Source organism: Oncorhynchus mykiss, chromosome 19 (assembly GCF_057628025.1).
Source record: "Oncorhynchus mykiss isolate SJ-2025 chromosome 19, ASM5762802v1, whole genome shotgun sequence".
Classification (NCBI taxonomy): Eukaryota; Metazoa; Chordata; class Actinopteri; order Salmoniformes; family Salmonidae; genus Oncorhynchus; species Oncorhynchus mykiss.
In genome coordinates, this window is record NC_143040.1 from 75900397 (window position 1) to 75928150 (window position 27754).

The 27754-nt window shown below is 45.2% G+C and overlaps 1 protein-coding gene and 1 long non-coding RNA gene across 3 annotated transcripts in view; both read right to left on the reverse strand.

Annotated features, from left to right (window-relative positions):
• Positions 1-4795, reverse strand: part of slc4a11 (solute carrier family 4 member 11) — a 150177-nt gene extending 145382 nt beyond the window's left edge. The window contains exon 1 of one of the 2 annotated variants that reach the window (XM_090211755.1): positions 4685-4795. Coding sequence is in view for 1 of the 2 variants with exons in the window: in XM_090211754.1 (XP_090067880.1) it covers positions 4685-4736 (52 nt within the window). In the remaining variant the exon portion in view is untranslated. The remainder of the gene's footprint in view (positions 1-4684) is intronic. The other variant, XM_090211754.1, reaches the window with a different exon arrangement.
• A 5165-nt stretch (positions 4796-9960) lies between these two features.
• LOC149975334 (uncharacterized) lies at positions 9961-27191 on the reverse strand. The gene is made up of 3 exons (XR_016489116.1): positions 26772-27191; positions 26342-26403; positions 9961-10355 (listed from the first exon to the last, which is right to left on the reverse strand). It is a non-coding gene; the product is annotated as an uncharacterized LOC149975334 (long non-coding RNA).
• Between the last annotated feature and the right edge of the window lie 563 nt (positions 27192-27754).

Sequence of the window (27754 nt, forward strand, 5' to 3'; positions counted from 1 at the left end):
TTTTGCAATTTATATGTGTCACGCCCTGACCTGAGTATTCTTTGTTTTCTTTATATATTTTGGTTAGGTTAGGGTGTGACGAGGGTGGTATGTGTGTTTTTGTCTCATCTAGAGTTGTGCATGTCTAGTCTAGGCATATTGTAGGTCTATGTTGGCCTGGATTGGTTCCCAATCAGAGGCAGCTGTTTATCGTTGTCTCTGATTGGGGAACCTATTTAGGTTGCCATTTTCCAGTTTGGGTTCGTGGGTTATTGTCTATGTGATGTTGCATGTTTGCACACAGTATTGATAGCGGTCACGGTCGTCTTATTATTTTGTTTGTTTGTTTGTTTGTTTGTTTGTTTGTTTGTTTGTTTGTTTGTTTGTTTGGTGTTCTTCGTGTTCATTTGCCTAACATTAAAATAATGTATTCACACCACGCTGCGCTTTGGTCTCCTCACTACGACGATCGTGACAATATGGCACAGCTGTCCGTTTTTGGTCCTTTAATGAAATTGGTATATGTTTTTATTCATCACACTTCTCTTTAACTATTTCTGTTCTTTAAAAAAGGCCGACATACAAGTTCCTTACTTTTTTCCCCTTCTACTTGCCTCTTCCATTTTTATGGTAATGCTGCAATTACCACAAAATCCATGTCTGTGTTAGCTGCATGTGTGACATAACTCCACCAGTCCTATTTAAGATATCATTCACTAAAATTATACCTTTTTTTTTAAATTTCTTTGAAAAATACTTTTTTTTAATCAATTAGTATATTTGATTTTAACCACAATATTTGTTGTATTATTTGTTCTGTCTTTTCAGGTGGATTAAACTGAAATTGCAACCAACTGTCTAAGGCTTGTTTAAAAAAATAACGATATTTTGGAGATGATTTCCTTTTCAAACAACTGAAAGTGAGCCGCTGTAATCTGAATAAAGGGAAACAGGCCATTCTTGAACATAGGATGAGACATTCCTACCAATTTACTAGAGAACCAGTTTGGATTTAAGTATAACTTTTGTATGACTAATGCCTTTAGTGAGAGGTCTAATGCTTTAATATTTAATAATTTCTGCCCTCCGAATTCATATTCGTTATATAAATAGGCCCTATTCATTTTGTCTGGCTTGCCATTTCAAATAAAATGAATATTTTTTGTTCATATAATTTAAAAAGCAGACCACTAGGTGTAGGCAAAACCATGAGCAAATAGGTCAACTGTGATATGACTAAAGAGTTAACCAGGTATTATCCTTTCCAAGGTAGCAAGATCTTATCTATTTTCCTAACTTTCTATAAAAATCTATTGGAGTGAGATAATTTCTTTCTTTTGGGATTTGTATACCGAGTATGTCCACATCTCCGTCAGACCATTTAATTGGTAAACTACTCAGGGGAAGCTCGGGACTGAGGGGAAGCTCGGGACTGAGGGAAGCTCGGCACTGAGGGAAGCTCGGCACTGAGGGGAAGCTCGGCACTGAGAGGAAGCTCGGCACTGAGAGGAAGCTCAGGCAGGTAGTTGGATCTGGCAGATCCTGGCTGGCTGGTGGTTCTGGCAGATCCTGGCTGACTGGCGGTTCTGGCAGATCCTGGCTGACTGGTGGTTCCGGCAGATCCTGGCTGACTGGCGGATCCTGGCTGACTGGCAGATCCTGGCTGACTGGCAGATCCTGGCTGCTCCATGCTGACTGGCAGCTCTGGCTGCTCCATGCTGACTGGCAGCACTGGCTGCTCCATGCTGACTGGCAGCTCTGGCTGCTCCATGCTGACTGGCAGCTCTGGCTGCTCCATGCTGACTGGCAGCTCTGGCTGCTCCATGCTGACTGGCAGCTCTGGCTGCTCCATGCTGACTGGCAGCTCTGGCTGCTCCATGCTGACTGGCTACTCTGGCTGCTCCATGCTGACTGGCTGCTCTGGCTGCTCCATGCTGACTGGCTGCTCTGGCTGCTCCATGCTGACTAGCTGCTCCATGCTGACTGGCGACTCTGGCTGCTCCATGCTGACTGGCGGCTCTGGCTGCTCCATGCTGACTGGTGGCTCTGGCTGCTCCATGCTGACTGGCGGCTCTGTCTGCTCCATGCTGACTGGCTACTCTGGCTGCTCCATGCTGACTGGCTTCTCTGGCTGCTCCATGCTGACTGGCTGCTCTGGCTGCTCCATGCTGACTGGCTGCTCCAAGCTGACTGGCGACTCTGGCTGCTCCATGCTGACTGGCGGCTCTGGCTGCTCCATGCTGACTGGCGGCTCTGGCTGCTCCATGCTGACTGGCGGCTCTGGCTGCTCCATGCAGACTGGCGGCTCTGGCTGCTCCATGCAGACTGGCGGCTCTGGCTGCTCCATGCAGACTGGCGGCTCTGGCTGCTCCATGCAGACTGGCGGCTCTGGCTGCTCCATGCAGACTGGCGGCTCTGGCTGCTCCATGCAGACTGGCGGCTCTGGCGGCTCCTTGCAGACTGGCAGCTCTGGCGGCTCCTTGCAGACTGGCAGCTCTGGCAGCTCCTTGCAGACTGGCAGCTCCTTGCAGACTGGCAGCTCCTTGCAGACTGGCAGCTCCTTGCAGACTGGCAGCTCCTTACTGGCAGCTCCTTGCAGACTGGCAGTTCTGAACAGGCGGGAGACTCCGGCAGCGCTGTAGAGGCGGAAGGCTCTGGCAGCGCTAGATAGGCGGGAGACTCCGGCAGCGCTGGAGAGGAGGAAGGCTCTGGCAGCGCTGGACAGGCGAGGCGCACTGTAGGCCTGATGCGTGGTGCTGGCACTGGTGGTACTGGGCCGAGAACACGCACAGGAAGCCTGGTGCGGGGAGCTGCCACCGGAGGGCTGGTGCGTGGAGGTGGTACTGGATAGACCGGACCGTGCAGGCGCACTGGAGCTCTTGAGCACCGAGCCTGGCCAACCTTACCTGGTTGAATACTCCCGGTCGCCCTGCCAGTGCGGCGAGGTGGGATAGCCCACACTGGGCTATGCAGGCGAACCGGAGACACCGAGCGCAAGGCTGGTGCCATGTAAGCCGGCCCAAGGAGACGCACTGGAGACCAGATGCGTAGAGCTGGGTTCATGACACTTGACTCGAGTCTTACTCTAGCCCGGCCGATACGCGGAGCTGGTATGTACCGCACCGGGCTATGCACCCGCACTGGAGATATCGTGCACACCACAGCATAACACGGTGCCTGCCCGGTCTCTCTAGCCCCCCGGTAAGCACAGGAAGTTTGCGCAGGTCTCCTACCTGGCGTAGCCATACTCCCTGTGAGCCCCCCCCAATACATTTTTGGGGATGACTCTCGGGCTTCCATCCGCGTCGCCGTGCTGCCTCCTCATACCAGCGCCTCTCCGCTTTCGCCGCCTCCAGTTCTTCTTTGGAGCGGCGATATTCTCCAGGCTGTGCCCAAGGTCCTTTTCCATCCAATATCTCCTCCCAAGTCCAGAAGTCCTGTGATCGCTGCTCCTCCTGCCGCTGCCTGTCACCACGCCGCTTGGTCCTGTTGTGGTGGGTGATTCTGTAACGGTTTTCTTTAGGTGAAGGAGAGTCGGACCAAAATGCAGCGTGGTATTCTTGCTACATATTTAATCAAGAAGAAACCACGAACAATACAAAAACAACAAACGTAACGTGAAAACCTATACAGCCTATCTGGTGACAACAAACACAGAGACAGGAACAATCACCCACGAAACACTCAAAGAATATGGCTGCCTAAATATGTTTCCCAATCAGAGACAACGATAAACACCTGCCTCTGATTGAGAACCACTCCAGACAGCCATAGACTTTGCTAGGGATCCCCACTAAGCCACAATCCCAATACCTACGAAAACCCCAAGACAAAACAGACCACATAAATAAACCCATGTCACACCCTGGCCTAACCAAAATAATAAAGAAAACACAAAATACTAAGACCAGGTCGTGACACATACATTGAACAATAACAATAAGCATACAATAGAGGACATGTGCAGGTTGATTGGTCTGTCAGACACTGTCCCTCATCTTATGGCAGGCAGCAATGTAGTGCGCTGCCAACCCACAGCTCTCTGCGTCCTCCCCCAACAGGACGGGTAGCCTACTCTCATCAGAGAGGTCTTTGAAACCTTGAATAAGGGTTTCAAATTTGGAGAAATGTCACTCTCTAATTGTTATATATTTTTCACATTTTGTCAGGAAATGCAGCTCCGTCTCAGGTTCTGCTGTGGTGCTGTGGTTGCACAGCCTTTCCTCTACAGGGAGCCAGGATTTCCTGTGTCTACCCTTCTCAATGGCAAGGTTGTGCTCTCTCTATCTCTCTCTCGCTTCTCTCTCTCTTTCACTCTTACAGCACTAGTCGGATTCATACCAGACAGAAACACAAATCCCAGCTCCGCTCCCAGTTCTCTGCTCACACACACACTTTAACATCTGCATTCTGGAAGAGAAATACTGAATGCCACACCAAGCCTGAAAACCACAATGAAACACATAATATCTCTGTAGTGTATCTCTCTACCCAACACACAACAGCAACTGTCTGATTCTGAAAGATCAGCTACACACAAAAACATAAACGTCTCCACGTTCCCTTCCCCTCTCAACCCTATAGCAGGTGTAAGGGAACCCAGAGGATCTCTCTCTCTCTCTCTCTCTCTCTCTCTCTCTCTCTCTCTCTCTCTCTCTCGCTCGCTCTCTCTAGAGGAGAAGAGAGGGTTGGCTGGTCAACTCACCGGATGGCAAGAAATTAAGAACTTTGCTGGGTTCCATAGTTGAGTGCAGCATTTCTCCACTAGTCAACCATCATGTTATCCTGTTCTGATGACTGTCTCCTCTCAGACAATGACTCAGTCTTGAGCCGGCCTCCCCACAAGAAAACCACTGGGTCCTAGTGTAGAACCTTTTACACACACCTTTACACACACACACACACACACACACACACACACACACACACACCCCCCCCCCCCCCCCCACACACACACACACACACACACACACACACACACACACACACACACACACACACACACACACACTGAGGGACTTGCAGGGGATGTGAGAGCAGCAGGTGCTCCTGATGGCTGGGAGGAGAGATGTCTGTTTGTGACAGACTGGAACCAGCTAATAAAATACAAGGGCTACGTCCCAAATAGTTCCCTTTTCCAGGGTCCAAGAGTAGTGCAGTATATAGGGTATATGGTTACATTTATATAGGGTATATGGTATATAGGGTATTTGGTTACATTTATATAGTGTATTTGGTTCCATTTATATAGGGTATATGGTTACATTTATATAGGGTATATGGTATATAGGGTATTTGGTTCCATTTATATAGGGTATATGGTCACATTTATATAGGGTATTTGGTTCCATTTATATAGGGTATATGGTATACAGGGTATATGGCTACATTTATATAGGGTATATGGTTACATTTATATAGGGTATATGGTTCCATTTATATAGGATATATGGTTCCATTTATATAGGGTATATGGTTACATTTATGTAGGGAATATTGGTGACATTTATATAGGGTATATGGTGTATAGGGTATATGGTTGCATTTAAATAGGGTATACGTTATATAAATGGAACCATATACCCTATGTACCATATACCCTATATAAATGTAATCATATACCCTATATACCATATACCCTATATAAATGGAACCATATACCCTATACCATTTATATAGGGTATATGGTTCCATTTATATAGGGTATATGGTATATAGGGTATATGGTTACATTTATATAGGGTATATGGTTACATTTATATAGGGTACATGGTTACATTTATATAGGGTATATGGTTACATTTATATAGGGTACATGGTTACATTTATATAGGGTATATGGTATATAGGGTATACGATTACATTTATATAGGGTATATGGTATATAGGGTATATGGTTACATTTACATAGGGTATATGTCACGCCCTGGCCATAGTATTTTGTGTTTTCTTTATTATTGTGGTTAGGCCACGGTGTGACTTGGGTGATTATGTGTTTTTTCCTTGTCTAGGGGTTTTTGTAGATTGATGGGGTTGTGTTCAGTGTAGTATTCTAGGTAAGTTTATGGTTGCCTAGAGTGGTTCTCAATCAGAGGCAGGTGTTTATCGTTGTCTCTGATTGGGAACCATATTTAGGAAGCCATATTCTTTGGGTATTTCAGGGGTTTTGTTTCCTGTCTCTGTGTTTTGCACCAGTTAGGACTGTTTCGGTTTTTCACGTTTTCTTGTTTTGTATATGTATATTGTTCACGTTACCATCTTTATTTAAGATGTTCAACCATAACCACGCTGCATTTTGGTCCTCCTCTCCTTCCCAGGAAGAAAACCGTAACAGAATCACCCACCACAACAGGACCAAGCGGCGTGGTGACAGGCAGTGGCAGCAAGAGCAGCGCAAGGAGGAATGGACATGGGAGGACGTTTTGGACGGCAAGGGTTGCTACACATGGGAGGAGATCCTGGCGGGAAAGGATCGCCTCCCATGGGAACAGGTGGAAGCAGCTCGGAGAGCAGAGGCAGCCGGAGAGAGGAGCCGGCGATACGAGGGAACACGGTTGGCAAGGAAGCCCGAGAGTCAGCCCCAAAAAATGGATTGGGGGAGGCACACAGGGAGTATGGCGAAGCCAGGTAGGAGACCTGCGGCAACTTCCTGTGCTTACCGGGGGGCTAGAGAGACCGGGCAGGTACCGTGTTATGCTGTGGAGCGCACAGTGTCCCCAGTGCGGGTGCATAGCCCGGTGCGGTACATACCAGCTCCTCGTATCGGCCGGGCTAAAGTGGGCATCGAGCCAGGTGCCAGGAAGCCGGCTCTACGCATCTGGTCTCCAGTGCGTCTCCTTGGACCGGCGTACATGGCACCAGCCTTACGCATGGTGTCCCCGGTTCGCCTGCACAGCCCATTGCGGGCTATTCCACCTCGCCGCACTGGCAGGGCGACCGGGAGTATTCAACCAGGTAAGGTTGGGCAGGCTTGGTGCTCAAGAGCTCCAGTGCGCCTGCACGGTCCGGTCTATCCAGTACCACCTCCGCGCATCAGCTCTCCGGTGGCAGCTCCCTGCACCAGGCTTCCTGTAAGTGTCCTCGGCCCAGTACCACCAGTGCCAGCACCACGCACCAGGCCTACAGTGCGCCTCGCCTCTCCAGCGCTGCCAGAGCCTTCCTCCTCTCCAGCGCTGCCGGAGTCTCCCGCCTATCTAGCGCTGCCAGAGCCTTCCTCCTCTCCAGCGTCGCCTGAGCTTTTTATTTTTTTATTTTTTTTATTTAACCTTTATTTAACCAGGTAGGCTAGTTGAGAACACCTTTATTTAACCAGGTAGGCTAGTTGAGAACACCTTTATTTAACCAGGTAGGCTAGTTGAGAACACCTTTATTTAACCAGGTAGGCTATTTGAGAACACCTTTATTTAACCAGGTAGGCTAGTTGAGAACACCTTTATTTAACCAGGTAGGCTAGTTGAGAACACCTTTATTTAACCAGGTAGGCTAGTTGAGAACACCTTTATTTAACCAGGTGGGCTAGTTGAGAACACCTTTATTTAACCAGGTAGGCTAGTTGAGAACACCTTTATTTAACCAGGTGGGCTAGTTGAGAACACCTTTATTTAACCAGGTAGGCTAGTTGAGAACACCTTTATTTAACCAGGTAGGCCAGTTGAGAACACCTTTATTTAACCAGGTAGGGTAGTTGAGAACACCTTTATTTAACCAGGTAGGGTAGTTGAGAACACCTTTATTTAACCTGGTAGGCTAGTTGAGAACACCTTTATTTAACCAGGTAGGCTAGTTGAGAACACCTTTATTTAACCAGGTAGGGTAGTTGAGAACACCTTTATTTAACCAGGTAGGCTAGTTGAGAACAAGTTCTCATTTGCAACTGCGACCTGGCCAAGATAAAGCATAGCAGTGTGAACAGACAACACAGAGTTACACATGGAGTAAACAATTAACAAGTCAATAACATTGTGTGCAAAAGGCATGAGGAGGTAGGCGAATAATTACAATTTTGGATGGATGGAGCCAAATACAGGACCATTCTGGAAGAAAACCTGATGGAGTCTGCAAAAAACCTGAGACTGGGACGGAGATTTGTCTTCCAACAAGACAATGATCCAAAACATAAAGCAAAATCTACAATGGAATGGTTCAAAAATAAACATATGCAGGTGTTAGAATGGCCAAGTCAAAGTCCAGACCTGAATCCAATCGAGAATCTGTGGAAAGAACTGAAAACTGCTGTTCACAAATGCTCTCCATCCAACCTCACTGAGCTCGAGCTGTTTTGCAAGGAGGAATGGGAAAAACTGATAGACATACCCCAAGCGACTTACAGCTGTAATCGCAGCAAAAGGTGGCGCTACAAAGTATTAACTTAAGGGGGCTGAATAATTTTGCACGCCCAATTTTTCAGTTTTTGATTTGTTAAAAAAGTTTGAAATATCCAATAAATGTCGTTCCCCTTCATGATTGTGTCCCACTTGTTGTTGATTCTTCACAAAAAAATACAGTTTTATATCTTTATGTTTGAAGCCTGAAATGTGGCAAAAGTTCGCAAAGTTCAAGGGGGCCGAATACTTTCGCAATGCACTGTATACAGAGAAAAGCGTCGGCCCGAGGATTGAACCCTGTGGCACCCCGATAGAGACTGCCAGAGGACCGGACAGCATGCCCTCCGATTTGACACACTGAACTCTGTCTGCAAAGTAATTGGTGAACCAGGCAAGGCAGTCATCCGAAAAACCGAGGCTACTGAGTCTGCCCAGCGCCGCCTGAGTCTCCCGTCTGTCATGAGCCGCCAGAGCTACCAGTCAGCATGGAGCAGCCAGAGCCGCCAGTCAGCATAGAGCAGCCAGAGCCTCCAGTCAGCATGGAGCAGCCAGAACCGCCAGTCAGCATGGAGCAGCCAGAGCCTCCAGTCAGCATGGAGCAGCCAGAGCCGCCAGTCAGCATGGAGCAGCCAGAGCTGCCAGTCAGCATGGAGCTGCCAGAGCCGCCAGTCAGCATGGAGCTGCCAGAGCCGCCAGTCAGCATGGAGCTGCCAGAGCCGCCAGTCAGCCTCTGCCAGAGCCGCCAGTCAGCCAGGATCTGCCAGAGCCGCCAGTCAGCCAGGATCCGCCATTCAGCCAGGATCCGTCAGTCAGCCAGGATCTGCCAGAGCCGCCAGTCAGCCAGGATCTGCCAGAGCCGCCAGTCAGCCAGGATCTGCCAGTCAGCCAGGATCCGCCAGTCGAACAGAATCCGCCAGTCAGCCAGGATCCGCCAGTCAGCCAGGATCTGCCAGAGCCGCCAGTCAGCCAGGATCTGCCAGAGCCGTCAACCTGCCTGAGCTTCCTCTCAGTCCTGAGCTACCCCTCAGTCCTGAGCTACCCCTCAGTCCTGAGCTACCCCTCAGTCCCGAGCTGACCCTCAGTCCGGAGCTGCCCCTCAGTCCAGTGGGGCCCTCTGTTAGGTTTCTTAGGCCAAGGTCGGTGGCGAGGGTCGACACTCTAAGGGCGCTAAGAAAGCGGACTAAGACTATGTTGGAGTGGGGTCCACGTCCCGCGCCAGTGCCGCCACCATGGATACACGCCCACCCAGACCCTCCCCTATAAGTTTAGGTGTGCGGTCTTGAGTCCGCACCTTTGGGGGGGGGGGGGGGGGTACTGTCACGCCCTGGCCTTAGTATTTTGTGTTTTCTTTATTATTGTGGTTAGGCCAGGGTGGGAAATGGGTTTCGGTTTTTCACGTTTTCTTGTTTTGTATATGTATATTGTTCACGTAATCATCTTTATTAAAGATGTTCAACCATAACCACGCTGCATTTTGGTCCTCCTCTCCTTCCCATGAAGTAAACCGTAACAGTATATGGTTCCATTTATATATGGTATATAGGGTATATGGTTACATTTAAACAGGGTATATGGTATACAGGGTATATGGTTACATGTATATAGGATATATGGTTACATTTGTATATGGTTACATTTATATAGGGTATATGGTTCAAATCAAATCAAATCAAATTTATTTATATAGCCCTTCGTACATCAGCTGATATCTCAAAGTGCTGTACAGAAACCCAGCCTAAAACCCCAAACAGCAAGCAATGCAGGTGTAGAAGCACGGTGGCTAGGAAAAACTCCCTAGAAAGGCCAAAACCTAGGAAGAAACCTAGAGAGGAACCAGGCTATGTGGGGTGGCCAGTCCTCTTCTGGCTGTGCCGGGTGGAGATTATAACAGAACATGGCCAAGATGTTCAAATGTTCATAAATGACCAGCATGGTCGAATAATAATAAGGCAGAACAGTTGAAACTGGAGCAGCAGCACGGCCAGGTGGACTGGGGACAGCAAGGAGTCATCATGTCAGGTAGTCCTGGGGCATGGTCCTAGGGATCAGGTCCTCCGAGAGAGAGAAAGAAAGAGAGAAGGAGAGAATTAGAGAACGCACGCTTAGATTCACACAGGACACCGAATAGGACAGGAGAAGTACTCCAGATATAACAAACTGACCCTAGCCCCCCGACACATAAACTACTGCAGCATAAATACTGGAGGCTGAGACAGGAGGGGTCAGGAGACACTGTGGCCCCATCCGAGGACACCCCCGGACAGGGCCAAACAGGAAGGATATAACCCCACCCACTTTGCCAAAGCACATCCCCCACACCACTAGAGGGATATCTTCAACCACCAACTTACCATCCTGAGACAAGGCTGAGTATAGCCCACAAAGATCTCCGCCATGGCACAACCCAAGGGGGGGCGCCCACCCAGACAGGATGACCACATCAGTGAATCAACCCACTCAGGTGACGCACCCCTTCCAGGGACAGCATGAGAGAGCCCCAGTAAGCCAGTGACTCAGCCCCTGTAATAGGGTTAGAGGCAGAGAATCCCAGTGGAAAGAGGGGAACCGGCCAGGCAGAGACAGCAAGGGCGGTTCGTTGCTCCAGAGCCTTTCCGTTCACCTTCACACTCCTGGGCCAGACTACACTCAATCATATGACCCACTGAAGAGATGAGTCTTCAGTAAAGACTTTAAGGTTGAGACCGAGTTTGTGTCTCTGACATGGGTAGGCAGACCGTTCCATAAAAATGGAGCTCTATAGGAGAAAGCCCTGCCTCCAGCTGTTTGCTTAGAAATTCTAGGGACAATTAGGAGGCCTGCGTCTTGTGACCGTAGCGTACGTGTAGGTATGTACGGCAGGACCAAATCAGAGAGATAGGTAGGAGCAAGCCCATGTAATGCTTTGTAGGTTAGCAGTAAAACCTTGAAATCAGCCCTTGCCTTGACAGGAAGCCAGTGTAGGGAGGCTAGCACTGGAGTAATATGATCACATTTTTTGGTTCTAGTCAGGATTCTAGCAGCCGTATTTAGCACTAACTGAAGTTTATTTAGTGCTTTATCCGGGTAGCCGGAAAGTAGAGCATTGCAGTAGTCTAACCTAGAAGTGACAAAAGCATGGATTAATTTTTCTGCATCATTTTTGGACAGAAAGTTTCTGATTTTTGCAATGTTACGTAGATGGAAAAAAGCTGTCCTTGAAATGGTCTTGATATGTTCTTCAAAAGAGAGATCAGGGTCCAGAGTAACGCCGAGGTCCTTCACAATATGGTTACATTTATGTAGGGTATATGGTTACATTTATATAGGGTATATGGTTACATTTATATATGGTATATGGTTACATTTATATAGGGTATATGGTTACATTTATATGGTGAATATTGGTTACATTTATATAGGGTATATGGTATATAGGGTATATGGTTACATTTATATAGGGTATATGGTATATAGGGTATATGGTTACATTTATATAGGGTATATGGTATATAGGGTATATGGTTACATTTATATAGGGTATATGGTATATAGGGTATATGGTTACATTTATATAGGGTATATGGTTAAATTTATATAGGGTATATGGTATATAGGGTATATGGTTACATTTATATAGGGTATATGGTATATAGGGTATATGGTTACATTTATATAGGGTATATGGTTACATTTATATAGGGTATATGGTATATAGGGTATATGGTTACATTTATATAGGGTATATGGTATATAGGGTATATGGTTACATTTATATAGGGTATATGGTTAAATTTATATTGTGAATATTGGTTACATTTATATAGGGTATATGGTTACATTTATATAGGGTATATGGTTACATTTATATAGGGTATATGGTCACATTTATGTAGGGTATATGGTTCCATTTATATAGGGTATATGGTTACATTTATATAGGGTATATGGTTCTGAGCCCTCTCCTGTACTCCCTGTTCACCCACGACTGCGTGGCCACGCACGCCTCCAACTCAATCATCAAGTTTGCGGACGACACAACAGTGGTAGGCTTGATTACCAACAACGACGAGACGGCCTACAGGGAGGAGGTGACGGCCCTCGGAGTGTGGTGTCAGGAAAATAACCTCACACTCAACGTCAACAAAACTAAAGAGATGATTGTGGACTTCAGGAAACAGCAGAGGGAACACCCCCCTATCCACATCGATGGAACAGTAGTGGAGAGGGTAGCAAGTTTTAACTTCCTCGGCATACACATCACAGACAAACTGAATTGGTCCACTCACACAGACAGCATCGTGAAGAAGGCGCAGCAGCGCCTCTTCAACCTCAGGAGGCTGAAGAAATTTGGCTTGTCACCAAAAGCACTCACAAACTTCTACAGATGCACAATCGAGAGCATCCTGGCGGGCTGTATCACCGCCTGGTATGGCAACTGCACCGCCCTCAACCGTAAGGCTCTCCAGAGGGTAGTGAGGTCTGCACAACGCATCACCGGGGGCAAACTACCTGCCCTCCAGGACACCTACACCACCCGATGTCACAGGAAGGCCATAAAGATCATCAAGGACATCAACCACCCGAGCCACTGCCTGTTCACCCCGCTATCATCCAGAAGGCGAGGTCAGTACAGGTGCATCAAAGCTGGGACCGAGAGACTGAAAAACAGCTTCTATCTCAAGGCCATCAGACTGTTAAACAGCCACCACTAACACTGAGTGGCTGCTGCCAACACACTGACACTGACTCAACTCCAGCCACTTTAATAATGGGAATTGATGGGAAATGATGTAAATATATCACTAGCCACTCTAATAAACAATGCTACCTTATATAATGTTACTTACCCTACATTATTCATCTCATATGCATACGTATATACTGTACTCTATATCATCGACGGTATCCTTATGTAATACATGTATCACTAGCCACTTTAAACTATGCCACTTTGTTTACATACTCATCTCATTTGTACATACTGTACTCGATACCATCTACTGTATCTTGCCTATGCTGCTCTGTACCATCACTCATTCATATATCCTTATGTACATATTCTTTATCCCCTTACACTGTGTACAAGACAGTAGTTTTGGAATTGTTAGTTAGATTACTTGTTATTACTGCATTGTCGGAACTAGAAGCACAAGCATTTCGCTACACTCGCATTAACATCTGCTAACCATGTGTATGGGACAAATAAAATTTGATTTGATTTGATATAGGGTATATGGTTCCATTTATATAGGGTATATGGTTCCATTTATATATGGTATATGGTTACATTTATATAGGGTATATGGTTAAATGTATATAGGGTATATGTTTCCATTTATAAAGGGTATATGGTTCCATTTATAAAGGGTATATGTTTCCATTTATATAGGGTATATGGTTCCATTTATATAGGGTATATGGTTCCATTTATATAGGGTATATGGTTCCATTTATATAGGGTATATGGTATATAGGGTATATGGTTCCATATATATTGGGTATATGGTATATAGGGTATATGGTTACATTTAAACAGGGTATACATCATATAGGGTATATGGTTACATTTAAACAGAGTATATGGTATATAGGGTATATGGTTACATTTCTTTAGGGTATATGGTTACATTTCTATAGGGTATATGGTTACATTTATATAGGGTATATGTTGCCTGTAATCCATGGCTCCTAGTTGGGGTATGTACGTACAGTCACTGTAGGGACGACGTCCTCAATGCACTTATTGATAAAGCCAGTGACTGATGTGGTGTATTCCTCAATGCCATCGGAAGAATCACGGAACATGCTCCAGTCTGTGCTAGCAAAATAGTCCTGTAGTTTAGCATCTGCTTCATCAGACCACTTTTCTATCGACTGAGTCACTGGTGCTTCCTACTTTAATTTTTGCTTGTAAGCAAGAATCAGGAGGATAGAGTTGTAGTTGGATTTACCAAATGGAGGGCGAGGGAGAGCTTTGTACACATCTCTGTGTGTGGAGTACAGGTGATCTACATTTTTTTTCCTTCTGCTTTCAAATTGAACATGTTGCTGGAAATTTGGTAGAACTGATTTAAGTTTCCCTGCATTAAATTCTCTGGCCACTAGGAGCGCCGCCTCTGGGTGAGTGCTTTCCTGTTTGCTTATTTCCTTATACAGCTGTCTGGGTGGGGTCTTCGTGCCAGCATCTGTCTGTGGTGGTAAATAAACAGCCACGAAAAGTATAGCTGAAACTCTCTAGGCAAATAGTGTGGCCTGCAATTTATCACAATATACTCTACTTCAGGCGAGCAAAATCTAGAGACTTCCTTAGATTTCGTGCACCAGCTGTTGTTTACAAATATGCAAAAACCACCCCCCCCCCCCCCCCCCTTCGTTTTACCGGAGTGTGCTGTTCTATCTTGCAGGTGCAGCGTATATCCCGCTAGCTGAAAATCTATGTCATCATTCAGACATGATTCCGTGAAACTTAGGGTATTGGATGCAGTCTATCACAGTGCAATCCGTTTTGTCACCAAAGCCTCAAATACTACCCACCACTGCGACCTGTATGCTCTCGTTGGCTGGCCCTCGCTTCATATTCGTCGCCAAACCCAATGGCTGTAGGTCAGCTATAAGTCTTTGCTAGGTAAAGCCCCGCCTTATCTCTGCTCACTGGTCACCATAGCAGCACCAGCGTTCCAGCAGGTACAGTTGAAATCGGAAGTTTACATATACCTTAGCTAAATACATTTAAACTCAGTTTGTCACAATTCCTGATATTTAATCCTAGTACAAATCCCTGTTTTAGGTAAATTAGGATCACCACCTAATTTTAAGAATGTGAAATGTCAGATTAATAGTGGAGAGAATTATTTATTTCGGCTTTTATTTCTTTCATCACATTCCCAGTGGGTCAGAAGTTTACATACACTCAATTAGTATTTGGTAGCATTGCCATTTTTTTAAACTTGTGTCAAACGTTTCAGGTAGCCTTCCACAAGCTTCCCACAATAAGTTGGGTGAATTTTGGCCCATTCCTCCTGACAGAGCTGAATCAGGTTTGTAGGCCTCCTTGCTCGCCCATGCTTTTTCAGTTCTGCCCACAACATTTCTATAGGATTGAGGTCAGTGTTTTGTGATGGGCACTTCAATACCTTGACATTGTCGTCCTTAAGCCATTTTGCCAAAACTTTGGAAGTATGCTTGGGGTCATTGTCCATTTGGAAGACCCATATGCAACCAAGCTTTAACTTCCTGACTGATGTCTTGAGATGTTTTGCTTCAATATATTCACATAATTTCGTTCCTCATGAGCCATCCATTTTGTGAAGTGTCCCTCCTGCAGCAAAGCACCCCCACAACATAATGCTGCCACCCCCGTGCTTCACGGTTGGGATGGTGTTCAACGGCTTGCAAGCCTCCCCCTTTTTTCTCCAAACATAACGATGATCATTATGGACATTTTTGTTTAATCAGACTAGAGAACATTTCTCCAAAAAGTATGATCGTTGTCCCCATGTGCAAACCGTAGTCTGTGCTTTTTTATGGCGGTTTTGGAGCAGTGGCTTCTTCTTTGCTGAGTGGCATTTCAGGTTATGTCGATATAGGACTCGTTTTACTGTGGATATAGATAATTTTGTACCTGTTTCCTCCAGCATCATCACAAGGTCCTTTGCTGTTGTTCTGGGATTGATTTGCACTTTTCGCACCAAAGTACATTCATCTCTAGGAGACAGAACGAGTCTCCTTCCTGAGCGGTATGACGGCTGCGTGGTCCCATGGTGTTTATACTTGCGTACTATTGTTCGTACAGATGAACGTGGTACCTTTATGAGTTTGGAAATTACTCCCCTGGATGAACCAGACTTGGAGGTCTACAATTTTTTTTCTGAAGTCTTGGCTGATTTCTTTTGATTTTCCCATGATGTCAAGCAAAGAGGCACCAAGTCTGAAGGTAGGCCTTGAAATATATCCACAGGTACACCTCCAATTGACTCAAATGATGTCAGTTAGCCTATCAGAAGCTTCTAAAGCCATGAAATCGTTTTCTGGAATTTTCCAAGCTGTATAACAGCGCAGTCAACTTAGTGTATGTAAACTTATGGCCCACTGGAATTGTTATACAGTGAATCATAACTGAAATAATCTGTCATTAAAAACCATTGACTTTGCTCCATTGATCTTTCCCACGATCCTGACTCGTCCCCCAGTTCCTGCCACTGAAAAACATCCCAATAGCAGAATGCTGCCACCACCATGCTTCACCGTAGGGATGGTGCCAGGTTTCCTCCAGACGTGACACTTGACGTTCAGGCCAAAGAGTTCAATCTTGGTTTCACCAGACCAGAGAATCTTGTTTCTCATAGTCTGAGAGTCTTTTAGGTGCCTTTTGGCAAACTCCAGGCAGGCTGTCATGTGCCTTTTACTGAGGAGTTGCTTCCTCTGGACACTATAACATAAAGGCCTGACTTGTGGAGTGCTGCAGAAATGTTTGTCCTTCCGGAAGGTTCTCCCATCCCATCTCCACAGAGGAACTGGAGCTCTGTCAGAATGACCATTGGGTTGTTGGTCACCTCCATGACCAAGGCCCTTCTCCCACGATTACTCAGTTTGGCTGGGCGACCAGCTATAGGAAGAGTTTTGGTGGTTCCAAACTTCTTCCATTTAAGAATGATGGAGGCCACGGTGTTCTTGGGGGGTCCTTCAATGCTGCAGAAATGTTTTGGGACCCTTCCCCAGATCTGTTCCTCGACAAAATTCTGTCTCTGAGCTATACGGACAATTCCTTCAACCTCATGTCTTGGTTTTTGCTCTGACATGCACCTTCAACTGTGGGACGTTATAGACAGGTGTGTGCCTTTCCAAATCATGTCCAATCAGTTGAATTTACCACAAGTGGACTCCAATCAAGTTATAGAAACATCTCAAGGATGATCCGTAGAAACAGGATGCACCAAAGTTCAGTTTAGAATCTCATTTGTCTATATAAGGTCCACAGTTGACAATGCATGTCAGAGCAAAAACCAAGCCATGAGGTCGAAGGAATTGTCCGTAGAGCTCAGAGACAGGATTGTGTCGAAGATCCGGAGTTTAGAGTCTCATCGCAAAGGGTCTTGTTTTTCTGTTTTTTCAAATTTTATATACATCTACAAAAGTTTCTGAAACCCTGTTTTCTCTTTTTCATTATGGGATATTGTGTGTTGATTGATGAGGATTTAAAATAAAAATCCATTTGAGAATACGGCTGAAATGTAACAACATGTGAAAAAAGGGAAGGGGTCTGAATACTTTCCGAATGCCCTGTACATACTGTACTGTAGCCCAGAGCATTTTAGCTCTGTTGTAGCTGGAATTCAGGTTTTTGGTAGGGCCGGGAACGTTGTGGGCATGGATATGGGTTGGGCTTAAAATTCTACCACAGAGTAATGTTAAAGCTTTCTGCAAACACTTCAAATGGTAAGATAACGCAACACGTGTGTCCGTTGCTACAGCCACACCCCACCACTAGATGGCAGTACAGTTATACAGTACAGTTATACATAGAATGATGTACAGCCTTTTCCAGTGTGTTTGACTTAAACATGTTCAGTATCAAGTGTTGTGTTATGTTACAAGCACATCGCAATACATCTTGGCTCTAAATTCCCTTGCCATGTCTCATGACTTGTCACACCTCTTACTGTACCTGGCTGAAAATGAATTTTATAGCGAAGGGTCTTAATACTTATGTAATTAAGCTATCCCTGTTTATTTTATTTTATATACATTTGCAAACATTTCTAAAAACCTGTTTGCTTTTTCTTTATGAGGTATTGTGTGTTGATTTATGAGTATTTTTTTTTAAAGTATCCATTTTAGTATAAGGCTGTAGAGTAACAAAATATGGAAAAGGGAAGGGGTCTGAATACTTTCTGAATATGCTGTACATACTGTTCTGTAGCCCTCTTTGTTACTAAGGGACTTCATTAGCTGTGGTTGCTAAAGAAAACCTTTTGAGTTCGATTAGTCTGAATCCACGATGTGGCAGAGGTTGAAAAGCCTTCTGCCATGCCGAGTGAGAGACGCTATAGCAGACGTCCTGCGCATCGTCATCATCGACACCCTGTGGTGTGAAGACAGGACAAAGCTGGTGAAGGACTGCCTGGTCCTGTACTTCCCTCCTTGTCCTCCAGCTGGAGCACTTCACCCATCAGATGTGTACCTGATACTGGGACACATACAGAGGATCTTGTCAAAGAGGTGGTAGTCCTTTTACACCCGCAGTGACGACCAGCAGCAACACAGGAGTCAGAGTACTGATGATTACAGGGCTGGTCAGGGCTGGTCAGGAGGTGTGACAGTCATTACCACTTCCTAAACGTCCCAAACAACAACGTCCTTAAACCCTCCAGGAAAGCCCAAGGGAAAGTCCTGTCATCCAGACAAGTCAGGAAGATGCAAACTGGGGTCAACAAGCTGTCTGCAGATCACAGAGCGGGAAGCAGACACTCAGACAAGATTCATTGTAGAGGAACTGAAGGAGAGGAATAGACTGATGGAGGAGACTAGAATAAAGGAGAGGAGGAGAAGAGAGGAGAGGAGGACACTGATGGAGGAGACTAGAAGAGAGGAGAGGAGGAGACAAGAAGAGAGGAGAGGAGGACACTGATGGAGGAGACTAGAAGAGAGGCGAAGAGGAACACATTTTTTTACTTTTTTTTATTTCACCTTTTTTTAATAACCAGGTAGGCTAGCTGAGAACAAGTTCTCATTTGCAACTGCGACCTGGCAAAGATAAAGCAAAGCAATTCAACACATACAACAACAGAGTTACACATGGAGTAAAACAAACATACAGTCAATAATACAGTAGAAAAGTATATATACAGCATGTGCAAATGTGGTAGGATAAGGGATGTAAGGCAATAAATAGGCCATGGTGGTGAAGTAATTACAATATAGCATTTAAACACTGGAATGGTAGAATGTGCAAAAGATGAATGTGCAAGTAGAGATACTGGGGTGCAAAGGAGCAAGATAAATACATGTATTTATTTTATTTTATTTATCCATTGTTTTACCAGGTAAGTTGACTGAAAACACATTCTCATTTGCAGCAACGACCTGGGGAATAGTTACAGGGGAGAGGAGGGGGATGAATGAGCCAATTCTTAACTGGGGATTAGGTGACCGTGATGGTTTGAGGGCCAGATTGGGAATTTAGCCAGGACACCGGGGTTAACACCACTACTCTTACAATAAGTGCCATGGGATCTTTAATGACCTCAGAGAGTCAGGACACCCGTTTAGCAGCATCTGGTCTCCCATCCAGGGACTGACCAGGACCAACCCTGCTTAGCTTCAGAAGCAAGCCAGCAGTGGTAAATAAATACAGTATAGGGATGAGGTACTGTAGGTAGATAGATGGGCTGTTTACAGATGGGCTATGTACAGGTGTAGTGATCTGTGAGCTGCTCTGACATCTGGTGCTTAAAGGTAGTGAGGGAGATAAGAGTCTCCAGCTTTAGTGATTTTTGCAGTTCATTCCAGTCATTGGCAGCAGAGAACTTGAAGGAGAGGCAGCCAAAGGAAGAATTAGCTTTGGGGTTGACCAGTGAGATATACCTGCTGGACCACGTGCTATGGGTAAGTGCTGCTATGGTGACCAGTGAGCTGAGATAAGGCGGGGCTTTACCTAGCAGAGACTTGTAGATGACCTGGAGCCAGTGGGTTTGGCGATGAGTATGAAGCAAGGGCTTCATTAAGAGACTGATGTAGGAGACTAGAAGAGAGGAGAGGAGGAGACTGATGGAGGAGATTAGAAGAGAGGAGGATGCTCAAAATGGCCAGAAGCGAATAACTTTCTTCTGAAACTGTCAGTCTATTCTTCTTCTGAGAAATGAAGGCTATTCCATGAGAGAAATTGTTAAGAAACTGAAGATCTTGTTCAATGCTGTGTACTACTCCCTTCACAGAACAGCGCAAACTGGCTCTAACCAGAATATAAAGAGGAGTGCGAGGCCCCGGGGAACAACTGAGCAAGAGGACAAGTACTTTAGAGAGTTTGAGAAACAGATGACTCGCAAGTCCTAAACTGGCAGCTTCATTAACAAATACCCACAAAACACCAGACTCAAAGTCAACAGTGAAGAGGGAACTCCAGGATGCTGGCCTTCGAAGCAGAGTTCCTCTGTCTAGTGTTTGTTTACTTCAGACCATCTTAATATTCTATTTATATTGGCAGGTCTGGATTTTTCTTTGCAACTCTGTTTTTTTTTGTGTGTTTTGAAGTTTAAGTTCATATTTTAAACAACAACGTTTTCACATATATAGACACTGGTTTAGTGCTGGAGAAAAGTGGTGCAGTTGTCCTTCAAGTTCAGTTTAAGTAACCCTGTACCTGATATTATGCTGCTGTCCCTCTCTTATGAGTGTATTTGCACAGAGAAATTGTTGTCACTTTTTGACCAGGGCAGAGTGGAATGACCGCTAAGTACTGTGCTGAAACTGTGAAGTAAACCTTGTTAAAAGTTGTTATTTGGAGTTTACAATTGCAACATGCTAAGATAAGTACAATACTAACATTGTAAAGGTGTAAGGGTTGTGGACCACCTCCACTATGAACGCCAAAGAGGGATCCGGATGGACCAGCACAGGAGCCTAGGTAAACAGAGCCCTCAGGTGACCAAAGGCCCTGTCCGCCTCTGCCGACCACTGCAAACATACCGGTCCAAAACCCTGGATAAACCTCCGGTAGTATTTGGCAAACCCTAGAAACTGCTGCACCTCCTTTACCGTGGTGGGAGTCGGCCAATTACGCACGGCTGAGATGCGGTCAATCTCCATCTTCACACCTGAGGTGGAAATGCGGTACCCTAGGAAGGAGACGGACTGTTGGAAGAACAGACATTTCTCAGCCTTGACATACAGGTCATGCTCCAACAGTCGACCAAGCACCCTGTGCACCAGGGACACATGTTCGGCGCGTGTAGCGGAGTGTATCAGAATGTCATCAATATACACCACTACACCCTGCCCGTGCAGGTCTCTGAAAATCTTGTCTACAAAGGCTTGGAAGACTGATGGAGCATTCATCAACCCGTACAACATGATGAGGTACTCATAAAGCCGTACTGAACGCCGTCTTCCACTCGTCTCCCTCCCGGATACGCACCAGGTTGTCGGCACTCCTGAGATCAAGTTTGGTGAAGAAGCTCGCCCTGTGCATTGACTCAATCACCATGGTGATAAGAGGTAGCAGGTAACTGTACCTCACAGTGATCTGGTTTAGACCTCGATAGTCAATACGCGGGCGCAGACCTCCCTCCTTCTTCTTCACAAAAAATAAACTTGAGGAGGAGGGGGAAATGGAGGACCGAATGTACCCCTGTGACCGTCTCCGCCTGTGACAGAGAATACATGTGACTCCTGGGAAGTGCAGCGTCTACCAGGAGATTTATCGCACAATCCCCCCGTCGATGGGGTGGTAATTTAGTTGCCTTCTTTTTGGAGAAGGCGAGAGCCAAATCGGCATATTCGGGGGGAATGCATATCCAGTTGGAGACCTGGTCTGGACTTTCCACCGTAGTAGCACCAACGGAAACCCCTAACCTCCTCACCGAGCACTCTCGCGACCTCCCCGTTACCATGAAAGTGGGGTCATGACAAGCTAACCAGGATAGGCCTAGCACCACGGGAAACGCAGGAGAGTCAATGAGAAAGAGACTGATTCTCTCCGTGTAACCCCCCTGCGTCACCATGCCCAGAGGAGTGGTGGCCTACCTAATCAACCCTGAACCTAATGGTCGACTGTCTAAGGTGTGAACTGGGAAGGACATAGCCACAGGAATGATGGGAATCCCTAAACAATGGGCAAATGATCTGTCAATAAATGCCGGGAATGCGGAGAAAACTCAGGAAAAGTAACGAACAAAAACATGTGTGTAACAGAGGACTCTGGGTGAGAATGGTGCCTTCTCACCTGAGGTGATGCCAGAGTTCCCTGCCTGCTGCCTCGACCCCAGAGGAACCAACCCGACACCGACCAGCAGTGTGACCTCTGCGGCCACAGACGGAACCTCCTCCGGTCTCCCTGAGCGCAGCACCTCCCAACTCCATGGGCATCGGAGCGGTGGTGCTGGGGGATGGAACCGACAGACCCCGATCAGGATGTCCGCGGGTTGCCAGCAGGTTATCCAGCCAAATGGACAGGTCCACCAGCTGGTCGAAGGTGAGGGTGGTGTCCCTGCAGGCCAACTCTCAATGGACATCCTCGCGCAAACTGCAGCGATAGTGGTCGATCAAGGGCCCTGTCGTTCCATCCTGCTCCAGGAGGCCAGGGTCCGAAAGTCCAAAGCGAACTCCTGTGCGCTCCTCGTCCCCTGCTGTAGGTGGAAAAGACGTTCACCCGCCGCTCTGCCCTTAGGGCGGGTGGTAGAATACTACCAGGAAACGACAGGTGAACTCTTCAAAGTGGTCCAGCATTTAATCTTCTTCCACCCACACGGTGTTGGCCCACTTCAGGGCTTTCCCTGAGAGACAGAAGACGATGGAGGACACCATTTCACGGCCCGAAGGAGCCGGGTGGACGGTTGCCAGGTATAACTCCAACTGCAGCAGGAAACCCTGGCAGCGGGCAGCCGTCCCATCGTACTCCCCGGAGAGGGAGAGGCGAATCCCACTGGAACCGGAGGCAGGGGGAGTGAGTAGTGGAGGCCCCTGTTGTGCTGGGGGAGGCGCTGGAGGAACTCCCTGTCTCTCCCAGCGGTCCATGGTTTGGACAACGCGGTCCATGGTGGTGCAGAGTGGGTGGATCATCACCTCTTGCTCCAGGACGCGCTCCTCGACCCCTGTACCAGGGGCCCCTGCTCCTCCTGACTCCATATGGGTGGTGTGGAATTCTGTAAGGGTTGCGGAACTGGTGGCAGTGAAGTCAGACGCAGGAGAGCAGAAATAGGTATGACCTCTATATGACTGCTATATGACCTCTATTTGACTGCTATATGACCTCTATATGACTGCTATATTACTGCTATATGACTGCTATATGACCTCTATATGACTGCTATATGACCTCTATACGACTGCTATATGACCTCTATATGACTGCTATATGATTGCTATATGACTGTAATATGACTGCTATTTGACTGCTATATGGCTGCTATATGACTGTAATATGACTGCTATATGACTGCTATATGACTGTAATTTGACTGCTATATGACTGCTATATGACTGCTATATGACTGTTATATGACTGCTATATGACTGCTCTATGACTGCTATATGACTGCTATATAACTGCTATATGACTGTTATATGACTGCTATATAACTGCTATATGACTGCTATATGACTGTTATATGACTGCTATATAACTGTTATATGACTGTTATATGACTGCTATATAACTGCTATATGACTGCTATATGACTGTCATTTGACTGCTATATGACTGCTATATGACTGCTATATGACCGCTATATGACTGCTATATGACTGCTATATGACCTCTATATGACTGCTATATGACTGCTATATGACTGTAATTTGACTGCTGTATGACTGTAATTTGACTGCTATATGACTGTAATATGACCTCTTCTGGCTCCAACAGAGATGGCCGCCTCGCTTCACGTTCCTAGGAAACTATGCAGTATTTTGTTTTTTTACGTGTTATTTTTTTTAGATTGTCACCCCAGGTAATCTTAGGTTTCATTACATACAGTCTAGGGGAACTACTGAATATAAGAGCAACGTCAACTCACTATCATTACGACCAGGAATATGACTTTCCCGAAGCGGATCCTGTGTTTTTCCCACCACCCAGGACAATGGATCGGATCCCAGCCGGTGAACCAAAACAACGTCGCTGTTAAAGGGGCAAACGAAGCAGTCTTCTGGTCAGGCTCCGGAGACGGGCACATCGCGCACCACTCCCTAGCATACTACGCGCCAATGTCCAGTCTCTTGACAACAAGGGTATCATTCCAGAGAGACATCAGAGACTGTAACGTTCTTTGCTTCACGGAAACATGGCTCACTCGAGACACGCTATCGGAGTCAGTAGAGCCAGCTGGTTTCTTCACGCATCGCGCCGACAGAAACAAGCATCTTTCTGGTAAGAAGAGGGCGGGGGGGGGGGGGGGGTATGCATTATGATTAATGAGACGTGGTGTGATCATAACAACATACAGGAACTCAAGTCCTTCTGTTCACCTGACCTAGAATTCCTCACAATCAAATGTCGACCGCATTATCTACCAAGACATTTGTTAAGGGAATTTTTATCAATGATGACTAATTATGTATACATTACAATCAGGACTGACTAATCAGAATACTATTATGTTACTGTATATGTACTAATCCGAATACTATTATGTTGATGTAAATGTATGAGTTTTCTTTCTTGATCCCAGTACTGAATATAATGTGTGTGAATGTGGTCAAGAGTTAGAACAATGACTGTCTGTTCCTTGGTACAAATGATTCAGACTGGCTAGAATGCTTATCTACACGAGAAAACCTTGACTCGTAAATTATATTAAATTGGTAGGGAGACGGATGTGGGAGGGCTTGAGATACAGCCTTTGTACTGGAACGGAGATGGCACGTTTTGGTGCTGGAACTAATGACGTCATTTTCAGTTTATAACCTGTGGTAACCTGTATCGTGTGGAGTACTCTCGAAAATAAACTCTGCTGTTTGATTTTGAGACTGGGCTCTGTCTATTATTATAGAATAAGGGTCTTACAAGTATAATAGAATATGCATATAATTGTCAGATTAGGATAGAAAATACTCAAAAGTTTCCAAAACTGTCAAAATATTGTCTGTGAGTATTACAGAACTGATATTGCAGGCGAAAACCTGAGGAAAATTTAACCAGAAAGTGGCCTCTATTTTGAAAGCTCCATGTTCCATTAAATGCCTTCCCTCCATTTAAAGGGATATCAACCAGATTCATTTTCCTACGGCTTCCCCGTGTTGTGAACAGTCTTTAGACATAGTTTCAGGCTTTTATTTTGAAAAACTGAGCGAGAAAGATCACATCGCGACAGTGTATAGCTGGGTGTCCCCAGAATTTTGCTTGCCCAACAGTTTGGAGCAGCCATTGTCTCTCCTATTGACGAAGCTAAAGTCCCGGTTGATATATTATCAATTATACATTGAAAAAACAACATGAGGATTGGATAATAAAAAACGTTTGACATGTTTCTGTGGACATTACGGATACTATTTGGAATTTTTGTCTGCGATGTCGTGACCGCTCGCGCCTGTGGATTTCTGAACATAACGCACCAAACAATTGGAGGTATTTTGGACATAAAAATAATCTCTATGGAACAAAAGGAACATTTAGTGTGTAACTGGGAGTCTCGTGAGTGCAAACATCCGAAGATCATCAAAGGTAAGCGATTTAATTTATTGCTTTTCTGACTTTCGTGACCAATCTACTTGGCGGCTAGCTGTTTGTAATATTTTGTCTACTGAGAGAGATGTTCTTACATAAACACTTGGATAAAACGCTTGCGCGATTTTTAACAGAATGTTCGAAAAAGGAAGGGGTAGACTTAAGAGGTTTTAACAAGATGTTTATCTTGCATTTACTGTATGGGACTTGATGCACCCATCCCGTTAGCGGGATCATTTACGTCAACATCAGCTGGATTGCAGCGCGCCAAATTCAAATTACATTTCTAAAAATATTTAATTTTCACGAAATCACAAGTGCAATATAGCAAAACACAGTTTAGCTTGTTGACTTCTACCCCCTCCTTTTTCGAACATTCTGTTAACCTTTCTGATCTCCCCATCCCGGATCCGGGTTCGTGAATACAGACTCAAGCTCATTACCATAACGCAACGTTAACTATTCATGAAAATCGCAAATGAAATGAAATAAATATGCTAGCTCTCAAGCTTAGCCTTTTGTTAACAACACTGTCATCTCAGATTTTCAAAATATGCTTCTCAACCATTGCAAAACAAGCATTTGTGTAACAGTATTGATGGCTAACGTAGCATTTAGCATTAGCATTCAGCTGGCAACATTTACACAAAAAAACAGAAAAGCATTCAAAAAAATCATTTACCTTTGAAGAACTTCAGATGTTTTCAATGAGGAGACTCTCAGATAGCAAATGTTCAGTTTTTCCTGAAAGATTATTTGTTTAGGACAAATCGCTCCGTTTTCTGCGTCACGTTTAGCTATGAAAAAACCCCTGTATCCAGGATTGTGTAAATCTATCAGCAAGCTCATTAGCATAACACAACGTTAACTATTTATGAAAATCGCAAATGAAATGAAATAAATATGCCATCTCTCAAGCTTAGCCTTTTGTAAACAACACTGTCATCTCAGATTTTCAAAATATGCTTCTCAACCATAGGAAAACAATAATTTGTGTAAAAGTAGCTAGCTAGAGTTAGCATTTCGCGTTAGCATTTAGCGTTAGCATTAGCGTTAGCATCCAGCACGCAACATTAACAAAAACATAAAAGCCTTCAAATAAAATAATTTACCTTTGAAGAACTTCTGATGTTTTCAATGAGGATACTCTCAGTTAGATAGCAGATGCTCAGTTTTTCCAAAAAGATTCCTTGTGTATTAGAAATAGCTCCGTTTTATACATCACATTTGGCTACCAAAAAAAATCCATAAATTCAGTCCTCAAAACGCAAACTTTTTTCCAAATTAACTCCATAATATCGACTGAAAACATGGCAAACGTTGTTTAGAATCAATCATCAAGGTGTTTTTCACATATCTCTTCATTGATACATCGTTCTTGGACACATGCTTTCTCCCCTGAATCAAATGGTAAAGTAGAAGCAGCTGGCAATTGCGCACCGAATTCGACGCGGGACACCAGGCGGACACTTGGAAAATGTAGTCTCTTATGGTCAATCTTCCAATGATATGCCTACAAATACGTCACAATGCTGCTAAGACCTTGGGCGAACGACAGAAAGTGTAGGCTCATTCGTTGCGCAATCACAGCCATATAAGGAGAGAATGGAAAACAGAGCTTCAGAAATTCTGCTAATTCCTGGGTGATGCATCATCTTGGTTTCGCCTGTAGAATGAGTTCTGGGGCACTTACAGACAAAATCTTTGCAGATTCTGAAACTTCAGAGTGTTTTCTTTCCAAAACTGTCAAGAATATGCATAGTCGAGCATCTTTTCGTGACAAAATATCGCGCTTAAAACGGGAACGTTTTTTATCCAAAAATGAAATAGCGCCCCTAGAGCTCTAACAGGTTAAAAATCGCGCAACTTTTCAGCGTCCTGCTACTCATGCCAGGAATATAGTATATGCATATGATTAGTATGTGTGGATAGAAAACACTCTGAAGTTTCTAAAACTGGTTAAATCACGGCTGTGACTATAACAGATCGTGTGTTTCATTGAAAAACGCAAGAAAAACTGCTCTCTGAAAGCTAAAAATAATTTCCATAAGTCACTTTCATGAGTTGTTAAAAGGGCACAAAATGTAATATCGAC